The sequence below is a fragment of the Crotalus tigris genome, unplaced genomic scaffold (assembly GCF_016545835.1).
Source record: "Crotalus tigris isolate CLP2741 ecotype Arizona unplaced genomic scaffold, ASM1654583v1 scf7180000024179.210319, whole genome shotgun sequence".
NCBI lineage: Eukaryota > Metazoa > Chordata > Lepidosauria > Squamata > Viperidae > Crotalus > Crotalus tigris.
Window position 1 is genome coordinate 133,201 of NW_024100419.1, and position 15,162 is coordinate 148,362.

Here is a 15,162-nt window from a genome sequence, read left to right on the forward strand (position 1 = left end):
TCAACTTCCAAGGGACAGAAGGTTTCCTCCTCTACTATGGCCAGGTGGATCAAGGCCTGTATCGCTCAATCTTACCAGGCTTCCTCTTTACCTGTCCCAAGCCGCCTGACAGCGCACTCTACTCATAGCGCTTCCACATCGGCGGCGTGGGAGATTCAGGTGTCCATAGAGAACATCTGTAAGGCGGCTACGTGGTCGTCCCCTTCACCATTCATTCACCACTACAAACTCGACAAGTTTGCTTCCGCAGAGGCCGCTTTTGGCCGTCGGGTTTTACAACAAGTGGTCCATTTCAGCACTGACACTTAACCAACCTGCTTCCCACCCGTGGGATCATAGGGGCTTTGGTATGTCCCATCCTTGGAGTCTACATTCCTCTACATGCTGGAGAAGGGGCATTGTCTTACCTGAACGCCTTTTCTCAGCATGAGGAATGTAGACTCCACCCCTCCCTGATTATTACTGGCAGCTAGGTTAGTGTCAGCAGTTCGGAGCCATCACATCACACAATCATTCGCTTCGCCCTTTCGAAACTGGGGCATGGTCAGAAGCTGCAGAGGCGTGGCAACTTTGATTGTTTGATCTGATTGGGCTAGAAGACTAAATCAACCCATCCTTGGAGTCTACATTCCTCATGCTGAGAAAAGGCGTTCAGGTAAGACAACGCCCCTTCTCCCCTCTCACCTCTCTCGTTTTCACCCACCACAAGCTTCTCTTCCACCTCTTTCTGGGGCTGAAAGAAGGGGCAAAATGCATATGTTACATATGCATTGATTGCTGTGTTGTACTGAGATTATTATTATTTAATTAAGCCTAAAAAAAGAGAAGAATAACTTCTATGATGATTGCAGGATACAGAATTAAGGCATTACTGTACTGTAAATAATTGTTTTCTATGACTGTAATCCAGATAACAATTCCCTACTCCTCTTTTAGCAATTAGCAGTAAGTAAACAAACTCCTTTTGGTCTTGGTGAGTAAAAAGATGAGAAGTAGTTGTATCTCTAAAGTGTAACAGCAGCCTTTTGATGGTAGAAAGTGAATTACAGGTTAGGATTAAGGTTTAGTTTAGTCCCAATGCAGGTCATGTTCTGTATTAAAAGTTCTCTCTCCCCCTCCCTCCCTCCCTCCCCTCTTTCTCTCTATATGTATACAAATCCATATAGATTAAAAACATTTTTAATGAGTCTGCTACTGATGCCTCCATCCATTTAGATTTTAGAAAATGCTTCCTGATGCCTGGAGGGTTTTGTATTTGCTTTATTGGCTCTCTGCCCATGTGCCTTTACTGCTCCTCATTCTGGACATTACGTTTCTCTCCTCAGAAGGCTCATCTTCAAAGTCCACTTTCAGGTGGAGCCACAGCTACCTCATCCTATCTCATCCGAAAACTGCCTGGCCTTTTCCTAGGGCAAGTGTTTTCATTTGACATCATTGTTCTTTATTAGGCCAGCTCGATACTGTAAGTGCAGACTGTTGATTAAAGTGTCAGGGTGCAAGGCTTGAAGAGATTGGCCTACGATAGCAATTGTGGGAGGAAGAATAGAGACTATTGGAGCACATTGTTGTGTTGACAATTAAAAGGAATCCAACAAGTTAAGTGACTATGGAAGATCATATGCCTACAAAATACAGTTTAAACATCTGAGGGAGGATAAGATGCTGGATCATGGCTCTGTTCTCTCACATTTTTAGTGACTTATTTTTTCCCCTAATCCTAAAATTTCTACTCTAGTTATAAGGAATATCAGACTATGTTCAACTCCTAGTGATTACAATAGCAGCCTTTAAGTGTTTCAAGGATATTCCATATAGTCTTGGTGCTTAAAGCTAAATTTAACTTCTTTATTTGGCATCATTTGTATACCTGTCATCTCAATCAAAATAATAAAACTTCTCCATAAAAAAGATAAATAAATCCAATTAAATGCCTGAAAGCATTGAAGTGCACCCAACAAGGACAACCTATCCCTATCACCTTTTCTCAAAATGTTTGACAAAAGAGAACGATCTTCACTTATTTCTGAAAGGAAGGAGCCATTCTCACTTCAGAGAGAAAAGAATCTCAAAGGATTTCAGCAACATTGCATTGCTCAAATGCAAACCGAACAACAGGTTGTAGCCTATCAGTGTGGGTATATCTTTTCCCCTGCAATTAGAATCTATTTCTAATGCAACTCCAAGATATGAGACCTTAATATATGACACTTAATAAGAGTGATCTCTTAGATGGATTTTCTTGCAGAACACAAGTGGATTCCCCCGGCAATTCCTATCTGGTAGATTTGGTTATGAGGACAGAAAGAAATGAGTAATGCACCAAGGGTGTATGAGTATGTCCACCCTAGGTGCATACAGTAAGGAGAATACAGGTTACATACAGCTCACGTTAGAACAATTCATTTAGTGACCGTTCAAAATTAAAAATGGCACTGGAAAAGGTGACTTACGACTGTATTTCACACTTACAATGGTTGCAGCATCCCCAAGATCGCATGATCAGAATTCAGACACTTGGCAACCGACTCATATTTATGAGGGTTTCAGTGTCCCCAGGTCATGTGATCACCTTTTATGACCTTCTGACAAGCAAAGTCAATGGGGAAGCCAGATTCACTTAAAAACCGTTTCAGTAACCACATTACACTTAACAACCACGGTAATTCATTTAAGAAAGAAAGAAAGAAAGAAAGGTCGTAAAATGGGGCAAAACTCACCTAACAGCTATCTCCCTTAACAACAGAAATGTTGGGCTCCATTGCGGTCATAAGTCAAAGACTACCTGTAACTTCTGATAATCCATTGGCTTATAGCCTTCTCCATTACTGTAACCGTTCTAACTTGCAAGAACATTTCTCACAATTATTTGTTTTCCTTCAAGGAAATGCAAAGAGGCCCTGGAGACCTGCAAACATTATTCTCAACAACTCTACAAAGAGACCTTCCTTCCTGCTTGCCCCCCCCCTTTAAAAAAAACTCACATCTTCTGTGGGAATAAGGAAACTTTATGAATAAATTTTTTCCTCTTTCTTCCAGTAGACGATAATGGTAGTAACATCCACAACCACAGTACATTCACTCTCTGAATTCTAGCTAATAAAACATTTCCACGTCAAAGTGAATATTCACAGAAATCCAGTCTTAAAAATGACTTTAATATTTATCTATGTTACAAAAATACATTTTATTTTAAGATACAGTATTATCTTAACAATATTAAATTTAAATTAGAATATAAACAAATTTGATTTTTTTTAATGCAGGTTTTATAATTAGTGCTAAAAGTATAATAAATGCCAGAGGTTTTCATTGAGGCATAATACAAGTAATTCACTGACCAATTACAAAAAAATCATGTAGTATGTTTGAAAACTTATGGAGTATATTAAAAACCCAGCTTTTTTTCTAATTGGTAAGATCCAGGATAATATTGTAATAATATATTATTCATAAATATTCTTGATTAATTGGGTCCAATGTGCTTTCAAATGATGTCAAAAATAAATAAAAATAGATGAAAAAGAGGTGGGCATGAAAAGTAATACATTTACCCCTGCAGAACACATAATATACTCTTTGATGTCTATTTACAAGAGGATGTTCAATTCTATTTTTATACATTCACTGAAGGAACTTAAAATGATAGCGCCTAGGTCAGGGGTAGGTAACCTTGGCTCTTTTATGACTTGTGGACTTCAACTCCCAGAATTCCTGAGGCAGCTGTGCTGAGGGGAAAGGGAGAGGTTTCCAAGCTGAGCCATGTTAGATCAGGAATTCTGAGAGTTGAAGTCCACGAGTCATAACAGAGCCAAGGTTGCCTACCCATGGCCTAGGTGAAGAGAAGTACTAGAGGACATAATCCTTTAGAGGTTCTCTTGTTCAAGACAATATTGTCTTGTATAGCTTCATTCATTACAGCAATGCTGTGATGCAGGAAGATATCCTAAAATGTTACACTCTTAGGTAAGAGACCTCCATATTCAGCACTGAAAGGTCAAACTGAACAGAGAGCTGGAAGACTTTGTATGTGACTTCCTTTTTGATAAAACCCACACACATTCTATGGCAGTATAATGTCTACCTTCCACCACGTAGAGCAGGAAATTGTAAAATGTGTTCAAATATGTAGATATTATTCACAGTGACAAATACGTGCTTTGGGAAGGTTGTCTCATACTTCCTCTAACTTCTTATCTTTTTAAAAATGTCATCTCCTAAGACCAGGGGAGAGTTTAATTAATAAAACATGCTGCTATACCCACCTGAGAAGAATATGTTATTTATTTTTGTTTTCAAGATTACAGTAAATTGTTTTTCTCCCTGCATTTGGAAGCCATGAGCCAGATTGTACATTAGGTAAACCGCAATCCCAAATTGAAATAAGATAAGATAATGCCAACATTTCATTTTTACCAGCAGAATAAAGATCCATGTTGTATCACAGAAGGAAGAATTTTAAAATACAGGCATTGTTTCTTTGGGAGGCTGTACCCAACTAACAAGACATGTTGCCCCTATTTAAAAATGCTGAGAACATGTGACATACCAAAATGTATTGTAATTAAGGGCTCCTCATTTTCAGACTGATTCAAGCAATGCTTATTGCACTAACCATAAAAACCTATTTTAGCCTTACCAATAGGATGGCAATAGTGATTCAGTTGGATCACTGCACTGAAGCTGGTACACAAAATAATGTGTGTCTACTCCCCTCTCTTAAATGCAAAGCAAACAAGCTATGTTTTGCCTCACAGTCTCCATCTGCGACAGATGGAAAAGCCTCTTCTAACTATAGGCTGTGTTTGTGAAGCACCTCATGGGATCATTTCTCTTCCTTAGTAAGAAGGATGGTATCACTTCCTGTCAAGAAGCATTCTGCCAAGGCAAACTCAAGCCAGACCTGTAACCTTTACTACTCTTGAACAGAGTGCCATTTACATCTACAGAACAACTGTTTTCTTTCAAAAATGTCACCCTTGTGAGACATGATAATAGGAAGCCTGGAAGCAAGATAAGGACGTAGACCCCACCTTCATCCTTTCTGCCTTTGAGCTCATCTTGTTAAGATTAATGGTGAAGGAAACAGAACTAGGCTATCCCTTATTTTATTCCCTCACACTTCCTATTTCATAATGATCAAAGAGAGTTTCTAAATATATAAGAATCCTAATCTCTTACTTACATTATGATCGCCCTATGATGTTGAAACTATTCCCATATATGAATATGAAAAAAGATACATGATCAGAATTTGATTGTACGAATTGGTATGCAAAAATATGCTCCATATAATAGCTATTTTTCTTTGTTTTCATTGTGGTGAATAGTCACTATATGATTTGTAGAGATTAAAATGATTTTTGGCTAAGGTCCTGCTGAATAACAAATAGATATATGTCCCTGCCAGCGTGTCCATATTCGTTTTGATACTTTGCACACCTTAGAAAGTATATTCACTTCTAGCCTAGTCTCAGGAGACAGAAAATTTGCCAGATCAGAAATCTGCCCCCCTCAGTAGAGTTAAATAGAGCAGGTCTACGCTTATCCACCAGTTCTAAGTGACTTCATCATAAGTAGGGCAGACATCACACAAGTTACATTGTGTGGTGCTGAACAAACTTACTGAGTATTGAACAAGGCAGCTAAATGTCCAATGGAGCAGGGAGAATGGAGGAAGAGGAGAAGTAACTAACTTTCTGAAAGAAAAATTAGGGTGTTATCATGATAATCTATGGGTCAGTGAGCTATGGGTGTGACAATATCACACAAATGCCATGACTGCATATTTTCATCACATGTTGAGACACACTACTGGAGTGTGTCCAATCACACCTGGCCAATAAATTCTATTCTATTCCATTCTATTCTGTTCTGTTCTGTTCTGTCCTATTCTGTTATTCGTAAAGGGGCGAGTTGAGTAATGATGCCATTGCGTGTGTGTGCATGTGTGTTGTCATTGTAGCATACTGTAGCTTGCTGAAATGTAATTAGTCTGAATTCAAACTTTATTAATGCATATAAACTGTATATATAGTTTTCAAGATTGGTAGTTTATTTACTATAATGATGGAAATAAATGTGAATGCATGTTATTCGCTTTAGGTTTTTTTTAGTTAAGAATAATCTCTTTCTCTTTTATATTATTTTTTCAAAATAGGACCAATAAATATTCAATTAGATTTTTAAATATATGACACAGCATACTACTTTTACAAGAATCCATTGTAAAGTATGGATTGAGACGATTAAAAACTAACGAATGCTGTGAAACTATAATTGGTGGATTGTTAATTTTGACTGAAGTAAGAAACTAGGTGTTAAAATATATCAAAAGAATCTCAACATCACTGCTCTATGTATACACATGCCCTACATATTCAGAGGCTCATTTAGTGACTCTCTTCCATAATAATTTCCACTTTATTTTGTTTATTCTGCCTGACTTTGAAAATGTAAAACCTATTTTACAGATTTATTCTAATTCAAAACAGGCCTACACATCAAGCAGTAAAGAGATGGCATCAAATATAATGTGTAGCAACCATGTGGGAGAAACCTAGGAGTATGGATAAATTAAGAGAGCCCTTGGGAACTTTCTCAATTCCACACTTCAGTGATGAAATAATTTAGAAAGATCCTACACTCTTTCAAGAAACACGACTCACCATGTAGCCATTCTCCAATTTCAAATCTAGGATCCTGCTCCTGTCTGGCTATATCTTCCACAAAGGCTACTTCATAAGCCAGTTTGTCAAGGGATCTGCAATACAAGTCTTGGGCCCAACTTTATGGCTTAAGGGTAAGGAGGACTCTGACATGCTTGGCTCATTTCAGCATGACTATGCATTTACCCAAACGCCAGATCTGGCGGCCAGGGATGAAACCAGATGTGGAGACGTATGTACGGGTCAACAATAAAGTCCATGATGATCTCCTCCCAAGGCCGAGTCGGATCGGCGACCTGCTGCAATAGGCCAGACGGTTTCCCTGCACGGGGTTTAGCGATAGCACATACGGGGCATTATTTTATTTATTTATTTACTAAACTTATATGCCTTTTTCTAGGCCTACCTATTGGATGGAAGCTTTCCACAGCATCTGTGGCCGAGACTTTAAACAGGTGCGCATATGCTCCTGCCACAAGTAATGAAAAAATCTGTAGAAGCAATAATTTAATATTTGATATATAAGCTAGCTAGAAATGCATAAATCAGCTCTAAGAGTGAAGTGCCCATATATTAGAGAAGAACCAGGGCCTTTTAAAAAGGCTATTAGAATTCCATTTCGTTAATTTATCCATTCCTGGCCTGGACATGTCATAATGCATATGGAGACAAGTATCAAAATTTAAATATTTTCCCCATAAAAAATATTTCCTACAGAGGAATGCTAGCAAAGTCAGTGGCTTTTTGTCAGGGTGGAAAAGGGGTAGAGAGCTGGGGTTGCATTATAGAGGGGGAGAGAAGCTCTGATCTTTTCCACTACCAGAGTAGCACGGGGACAGCAGCACAGATGCCCATGATATCATCATCTCTGAAGGGTAATGAGGACATTGTTGGCTCACCAGCTCTTTGCTACTGGAATGCTACAGTGGGCACAAGGTGGCCGGGCTGATGTAAAGAATGAGTAAGAGCAGAGATCTCTTCTTACATAGGTAGAAACTATGCCAGAGCTTGTAAAGGGATTAACGTAAAGGATTTTAATAGGAATTTCAATAGGGGAAAAAAAATGAGTGGAAGAAAGGGAGAACATGGCCGGATATTATACAGGTAGTCCTTGACTTATATTGAGACCAGAATTTCCATTGCTAAGCAAGATGGTTGTGAAGTGAATCACATCCAGTTTTATCATCATTTCTGCCATGGATGTTAAGCTGTTAAGTGTTGTTGTTAAGTGAACCACATGGTTGTTAAGTGAACCTGGCTTTCCCCATTGACTTTGCTTATCAGACATTGGGAAGGTTACAAATGCGATCACCTGACCCTAGGACACTACAACTATCGTAAATGCATATGTTTTGCTCCATCCCCTGGAAAAAATTATTGTAGAGGCCCAAGTGTGAAGCACTACACTTTTTTGGTGGGGGGGAGTCACTATAGAAATTGTCACACTTTATCCTTTGTATGGCTAATTTCCAGGGTTTTCTCCTAGCCCTGGAAAGGCTCAACCTACAAGCTGATAATCTAATTTGCATAAATCATCTATCCTTGAGTAGAAGAAACCCATATCTTCTAATTCTGCTGTTGATAATGAAAAAAAGCCACCATTCCTACAGTTGGAGCCTCAGCCTGGCTCAGATACCATCAAAGAGATGGTAAAGAAACCTTATTTCCATAAAGGAGAAGGGGAGGGAAGAAAGGATGGAGCGTCTTGCAAAAGCACTTGAACAATATCAGCTTTGTTTATAGTTTGGCTACTGTCACATATCTATATGGGAGACATCACATCTCAGCTTCATGAAACTCACTCTCCCGCTTTTCAAATAAGGATATCTGTGTCAATCCTGGATGTTATATCTGCTACGGATCTTCAGATCTTCATGCCAAATTTTGTATATGGGTCAAGTACCGGTAGTTATTCAGAATTAGCCATGGAGTCATTATATATATCATTAATGGGGGAGGGGGGAGAGAAAGCTTGTTCTGTTATATTTCCCAAAGGACAAGGCTTGAGAAGACAGAAGGGAGAAGGTTCCTTCTGATCACCATGGCCAGTGTATCATATAACTCTAACTCTAAAAAGCAAATCATGTTCTAAGTTATGCTGTCCAAAAGCAGTTCACTTCCCTTTCTCTGTTGCTTTGCAGTGCTATTGTTCTTTGTTTCTTAGATAGCAGTGTGAAGTCTTTGTAGTCTTTGACTTGGAACCACAATTGAGCCCTGTTGTTAAGGGAGTTTTGCCCCATTTTTCTTGCCACTGCAGGAAAATCATTGCAGTTGTTAAATTAGTAACATGATTTTTAAGTGAATCTGGCTTCCTGCATTGGCTTTGCTTGCCGGAAAGACACAAAAGGCGATCACGTGACCCTGGGACAGGGGTAGGCAACCTTGGCTCTTTTATGACTCATGGACTTCAACCTGAAGTCCACGAGTCATAAAAGAGCCAAGGTTGCCTACCCTTGCGCCTGGGACATTGCAGTTGTCATGAATATGATCACATGACCATGTGGGATGCTGCAATGGTCATATATGTCAAAAAGGGTCATAAGTCACTTTTTTCAGTGTTGTTGTAACTTTGAACGTTCACTAAACAAACTGCTGTAAATCAAGGACTACCTGTACATGACTCGCAGTTAATTTAAAGAAAATCATGCTGGCTAGCTTCATTTTTATCATGTGAAATTAATAATTGGACCAAGCACCCCGAGTTCATGATCACCCATAACAAGAAAAGAGATTGTTTTTCTGGCACTGAAAAACCCCACGTTTTAACACAGCGACTGGCTAGGGCAGCCTTTCCCAATTTGATGCTTTCTAGAGGTGTTTGGACTACTTAGCTAGATAGAACAGGACCATATGTTTAAGCAGGAACTAATTGTTTCCTAGGATCAGTGGAGTGACTTAAGGGAGCATCATTTTCATATTGAGATTAGATAAACTGAGACCTCATGTACATTCTTGCTATTATTTGGGTACAGACCTTCCATCTCAGTGGAAACCTTTGGGTTTGCTGGCAGGAGCCAGGGAGCCTTTGAAAAAAGAGAAACATGCCATTCCTTGGTGTGTTCAGTTATGGTTAGGAGTTCTGATGCGCTGACATCTCCACGATAAGGAGATGCTGGATGTTGGGAAGCTCAAGTTCCATCATGTGACATCAGTTTGGGAGGCATCAGTATCACAGCTTGGCTGCTTAGGGTTAGCATTTCTTGAACAAAAATAGCTGCCGCACCAGGTGCAACTTTCCTCACCGTGTTCAATTTCATTTGCAAAAAAAGCCCTTGGAACTGGTCTGCTGCAAAAGAAAACAAAGCGCAAATTGTGATTACTATTTTGCCCCTGCTTTTAAAATGAGATCAAAATAACTGCACAATTGAAACATGAATATTAAGATATGAGTGCCACGCTGTTACCTAGAGCTGTTCTGTATCCGGTCCAGCATTTACACAAGCAGCTCATCTGAATCAACATTCATATAATTTTTTAGAGTGACAGGTGTTTGTCCCGTTCTCTGTGCTGCAAAAAGAACCAAAAGCACCCATTATTAAACAGCAGGACACATAAACACACAGATTTAAGTTTGTTTCAATATCTGTTGCCAATGGCCAGTGACATTTCACTTGCTCTATCAGAGACAGATCAGATCAGAAGGCCGGTGCACACACATACACACATAGAAAGATTAGATACATAGAAATTGAAATAAGATTAGATAGATAGATAGATAGATAGATAGATAGATGGATGGATGGATGGATGGATGGATGGATGGATGGATGGATGGATGGGTAGGTAGGTAGATGATAGATAGATAGATAGATAGATAGATAAGATAGATAGATAGATAGATAGATAGATAGATAGATAGATATAGATAGATACATAAGATAGATAGATATGTAAAATAGATAGATAGATAAAGATAGATAGATAGATAGATAAAGAGAGATGATAGATGATAGATGATGGATGATAGATGATAGACAGATGATAGATAGATAAAGATAGATAGATAGATATAGAGATAGATAGATGATAGATATAGATAGATAGATACGTAAGATAAATAGATATGTAAAATAGATATAGATAGATAGATAGATAGAGGATAGATAGATAGATAGATAGATAGATAGATAGATAGATAGATAGAGATAGATAAAGAGAGATAGATACTTGCAGGTCCTTATACTTTCAGGCAATCATATTCATTCACAGGGCTAATTTGGCTGTTTTAATTTTGTTTGTTTAATGTAAACTGTGAGATGGGACAGTTTTATTTTAATTTTTTAAATAGTTCTTTTGAGGAAAAGGTAAGAAAAAAGTCTTTGTGAGAAATACAAATAATACTACACAAAAACCTGAGAAATCTAAGGGTTGCTTATAAAAAGGGGAAAAAATAATAAGGGTTGCTTTTCCAGTTACAAAACAAAGCAAATGCAGTTTTTGTTCATTCATTTCTATATGCAAGGCTCACACGAAAAATCCTTACCTAAGTGTCTTTAAAAATAGCTCAGAATGAAAAATGAAAGAAATGAAAAAGAATGAAAAAAAGCAGCTTAAGACACTTAAGAGAAGGATTGCCTGTGGTATGATATTTGGGATAATGCTAATATAAAGGTTAAGTTCAGTGGTGGGATTCAAATATGTGAACAACCAGTTCTCTGTGTGGAGGCCACTTCCAGAAGTCCATTCTGGGCCTGAGCAACAAAAAATTAGCTACAGGTTCTGCCGAACTGGTGCAAACTGGCTGAATCCCACCACTAGTTAAGTTCTACCTTCCCATCTGTTTCACCTTGCCAGTCATGCCATGCAGGCACCACTTTTCTGCCTCTGCTAAGCACAGAATTTGAATCAAGCAAGTTGATTTAAAATTGTGGGATAGTCATGTCCAAACAGTGCCACCTTCTAGACTCATGTTGGTAGCGCAGGGACCATACCCATGAAGATGATAGGATTTGGGGGGGGGTTAGGGAAGACCTGATGCCAACCTTACCAGTTTCCTCTGGTTGCTCAGACAGAAGGTGCAGATGGATCTTGGGCTCCCCGTGGCAGGGTTGCCTTGCAGGAGAGGCTGATACTGCAGGCAGGGCTGCCTCACAAGCAAGGTCTCCTCAGCTAAGTTCCCACCAGGTGACTGCTGCTGCTGCTGCTGCTGTAGGAGCAGCATATTCGCCAGGTGAGAGATGTAGCTGGAGGCCAGGCGCAGGGTCTCGATCTTAGACAGCTTACGGTCTGCAGGCTCGGTCGGGATGAGTGTGCGGAGGGCGCTGAAAGCGGAGTTGACGCTGTGCGTTCGGTCCCTTTCCCGAGCATTGGCTGCCTGCCTCTGCTTGTTGCGACCACTCGACCGAGGGCTCTTGCGTTTGCATTTGCTTTGGGCCCCAGTGCCGGGCAGGGAGCGGCCCGAGCTGCTCTCGCTGCTGCCACTCTCCAGCTCCTCCAGATCGGATGCAGCACCCCCGCTCGACTTCATGGTCAAGCCAGCAGCCCCTCAGCTCCATCACTTTTATGCCCAGCAGCTGCCACCTTGCTCCTGTTAGCATCAGCAGCCGCTGCTCTACCAAAAAGTCCCTTCCAGCAGCAGGATCATTTTTTGAATGGTTGCTCCTTTTAGATCGAGCAGATGGTGGCTCTGTAAATAAGGCCGGGGAGGTGGAGCTGCTTCTCAGAGGAGCTATTGAAAGGCCTGCACCTGTCTGCTCCTTGTCATGTCAGCGTGTGCGAAGGCCTGGGCAGCCCTCAGGAGCATGGGCAGAAGGGAAGCCCTCTCCTTCCCCTTTCCCCTCAATCTCAGGAATGGTTTCATGCCTCTCTCAAATTCTCCAGGAAGACAGACATTTCCCCTTTTCTTTCAGCAGGCTCATAATTCAAAAATCACTTGAATATCTAGACTATCTAGTGAAAACTGAGCCAAGTGTTAGACCCAGAGGAGTTAAAATCAGAGTTCCTTCCTTCCTTCCTTCCTTCCTTCCTTCCTTCCTTCCTTCCTTCCTTCCTTCCTTCCTTCCTTCCTTCCTTCCTTCCTTCCTTCCTTCCTTCCTTCCTTTCCTCCCTCCCTCCCTCCCTCCCTCCCTCCCCACATTTTCATAACTTTATCATGCTGACTGCTCAATGTTAGCTATTGGTTGGCTTGTCTGAACCATTTCTTAGTGCAGTTTCAAAATCACTGCATTTGTGGGACTGCCAATTATTTTCTCACCATGAACATATAGACAAATGCTCTAGGATAATGTAAGGCCAAGCATTTACAAACAATTCTCAAAGTACTGTTTAGACTAAGGGTATCCTATCTCATTTGCTGTGTTCTGGCATATCTCAGAGTTATAACAAGACATTTCAACTGTGTCACTCTACAAACCATTTGAAAAAAAAAATAGGTTGCCCAAATAAGCTTTCTAAGATCTAACTATCTCAATCAAACTAACCAAATGGGCTAAAAACTATTTCTAAGGGCTTCAGCAGAAAGATATATGGTTAATTTTAATCCTAAAGCTCAACATCACTATTTTATGTTTAGTGTAGTGTTGGAATACTGGAGATGGCTTCCTTTTAGCACCAATGCAAGCACTCCAACACAGCCAGTTGCTTCCACATTCTTGGCTGTGAGTCCTCCTGTCCTCTCACCAACTCTGCTGGATCCTATTTGTGGTTTGTTGCCACACTCTGTTGCCTCTGTCACTTTCACCTGCTCATTTATGCAGGGGCAGAGATAAGTCCAGGGCTAAAAATGGAAATTCAGAATCCAATGTCCCCTTGCTTTTAGTTCTCACCTGTAAAAGCACAGCCATGCTTCAAGGCTACGGCAGCATTTGTATTCACTGCTGGAATAAGGAACATAATACATTTTGAATTGACCTGATCAGCCATGCTGTTACTTATATATCATACAGAGATGGATTTGGCTTGATTCCTGCTTCTTGAACAGCATTAAATAGTGGCATCCCTGCCTTTTTGGCCCACTGATGACTCCAGACTCCTTGGCTTGATTTGAAATCAATTTGATATTTATGAACATTTCATGAATTTTTACCCTTTAGGCTGGTGGTAAAACTTTGATTATAAGTTACGCCAAAGATCCCAGAAGGTAACCAGATAAAACCCACCAAGAAGTTACAAATATGGCACATGGAGATTTCTTGACTTATTTATCATAATTCTGATTTATTTGTGTGTGTGTGTGATCTGCACTGGTTTGAAAACAGTGTTGCAATATGAGAAGTTCTCCGAATACATACACCTAAACAATAGGATCATGGCTATCACATATTGCCATATGGAACAGTAGTATAATTTACATGGCTTTGAATAGTCTTCTGGCACCCAGTTCCAAAACACCCAAAGACACCAACCCCATGTAAAGATTTGAAGAACCCAACAGAAATAATGGGCTGAACTTTATTTACCAAACCACCTGAAGGCAGGACAAGAAGCAATGGATGGAATCTAATCAAGAAGAGAATCAACCTAGAACTAAGGAGAAATTTCCAGACAGTGAGAACAATTAATCAGTGGATTGGCTTACCTCCAGAACTTGTGGGTGCTCCAACACTGGAGGCTTTTAAGAAGAGATTGGACAATCATTTGTCTGAAATGGTATCAGGTCTCCTGCTTGAGCAGGGGGTTGGACTAGAAGACCTCCAAGGGCCCTTCCAACTCTGTTATTCTGTTCTGTTCTGAACTAAAGAAAAAACAACTGTCTGCTTCCCTGGTGGTCTTTTAATCAATCCCAATGAATCAAATTCACATCGTAGAAATAAGGAGTTAGTCTGAAGAGTAATTCAAGGGCCAACAAAAAGGTAGATGGGAATGTTTATCTGAATACTAATAGCAAATGCTATTTATGATTCTCTACCTGAGAAAAACCTCATAAAAGGGGGCTTTGATTCTTAATACAACTGAATATTAAATAATGAAAAAATAATAATTACAAACTCTGGCAAGTGGCAGAACCTTTATGTTGCATTGATTGGGAATGTGTGTTGTGAAATTTGAAGCTACTCCAATACCCAAATTCAGGCATATCCAGTAAAATATGTTGAAGAATTCTGAATTTCTGAAAATGTTCTCAAATCAAAAGTGAGATTCTTCCTCCAGCTTTCTTTTCTTCAGTAGAGTCCTTGGTTTCTTTTCTTCAAACAGATTCCTTTTATTTGTTGTAATCTAGTCGTTTTATCCCAGCAATCTTTATATTCTTTTAAGAAATTTCAACTGACCTTGGACCTCTAGAAATTTCCAGTTTTTAGGGGATGATTTTATAGCTACTGGGAAGGGTTATTTTCCCCATACAAGTAACAGGGAACTTCCCCGCCCATCCAGAAAACCTGTCAATGAAACAATCAAAAGACGTTCAGATGTACAGTAGGGCACAACTGCCTGTATCTCACAGAGAGACTCTGTCTTCTTTTTCACTGATAACCCGGTTTGACATAATTGGAGGAACAGACTGGGCAGGAAGCCAGAAAAGGACTGTTTTAAGTAAACAGAGGCGTCTCCACCTGGACAC

The 15,162-nt window shown here is 39.8% G+C and overlaps 1 protein-coding gene across 5 annotated transcripts in view; it reads right to left on the reverse strand.

Annotated features, from left to right (window-relative positions):
* The window catches only part of LOC120299045 (transcription factor 15-like), a 57,764-nt gene extending 45,533 nt beyond the window's left edge, over window positions 1-12,231 (reverse strand). For 3 of the 5 annotated variants that reach the window (XM_039323440.1, XM_039323439.1, XM_039323438.1), the window contains exons 1-3: window positions 11,653-12,231; window positions 10,070-10,172; window positions 9,640-9,951 (exon numbers count right to left, since the gene is read on the reverse strand). In XM_039323440.1, the coding sequence (XP_039179374.1) occupies window positions 10,140-10,172; window positions 11,653-12,132 (513 nt within the window). In that variant the 5' untranslated portion in view covers window positions 12,133-12,231 and the 3' untranslated portion in view covers window positions 9,640-9,951; window positions 10,070-10,139. Of the gene's footprint in view, window positions 1-9,102; window positions 9,952-10,069; window positions 10,173-11,652 lie in introns of those variants that run through there. The other 2 variants (XM_039323441.1, XM_039323437.1) reach the window with 2 other exon arrangements.
* Window positions 12,232-15,162: the final 2,931 nt, after the last annotated feature.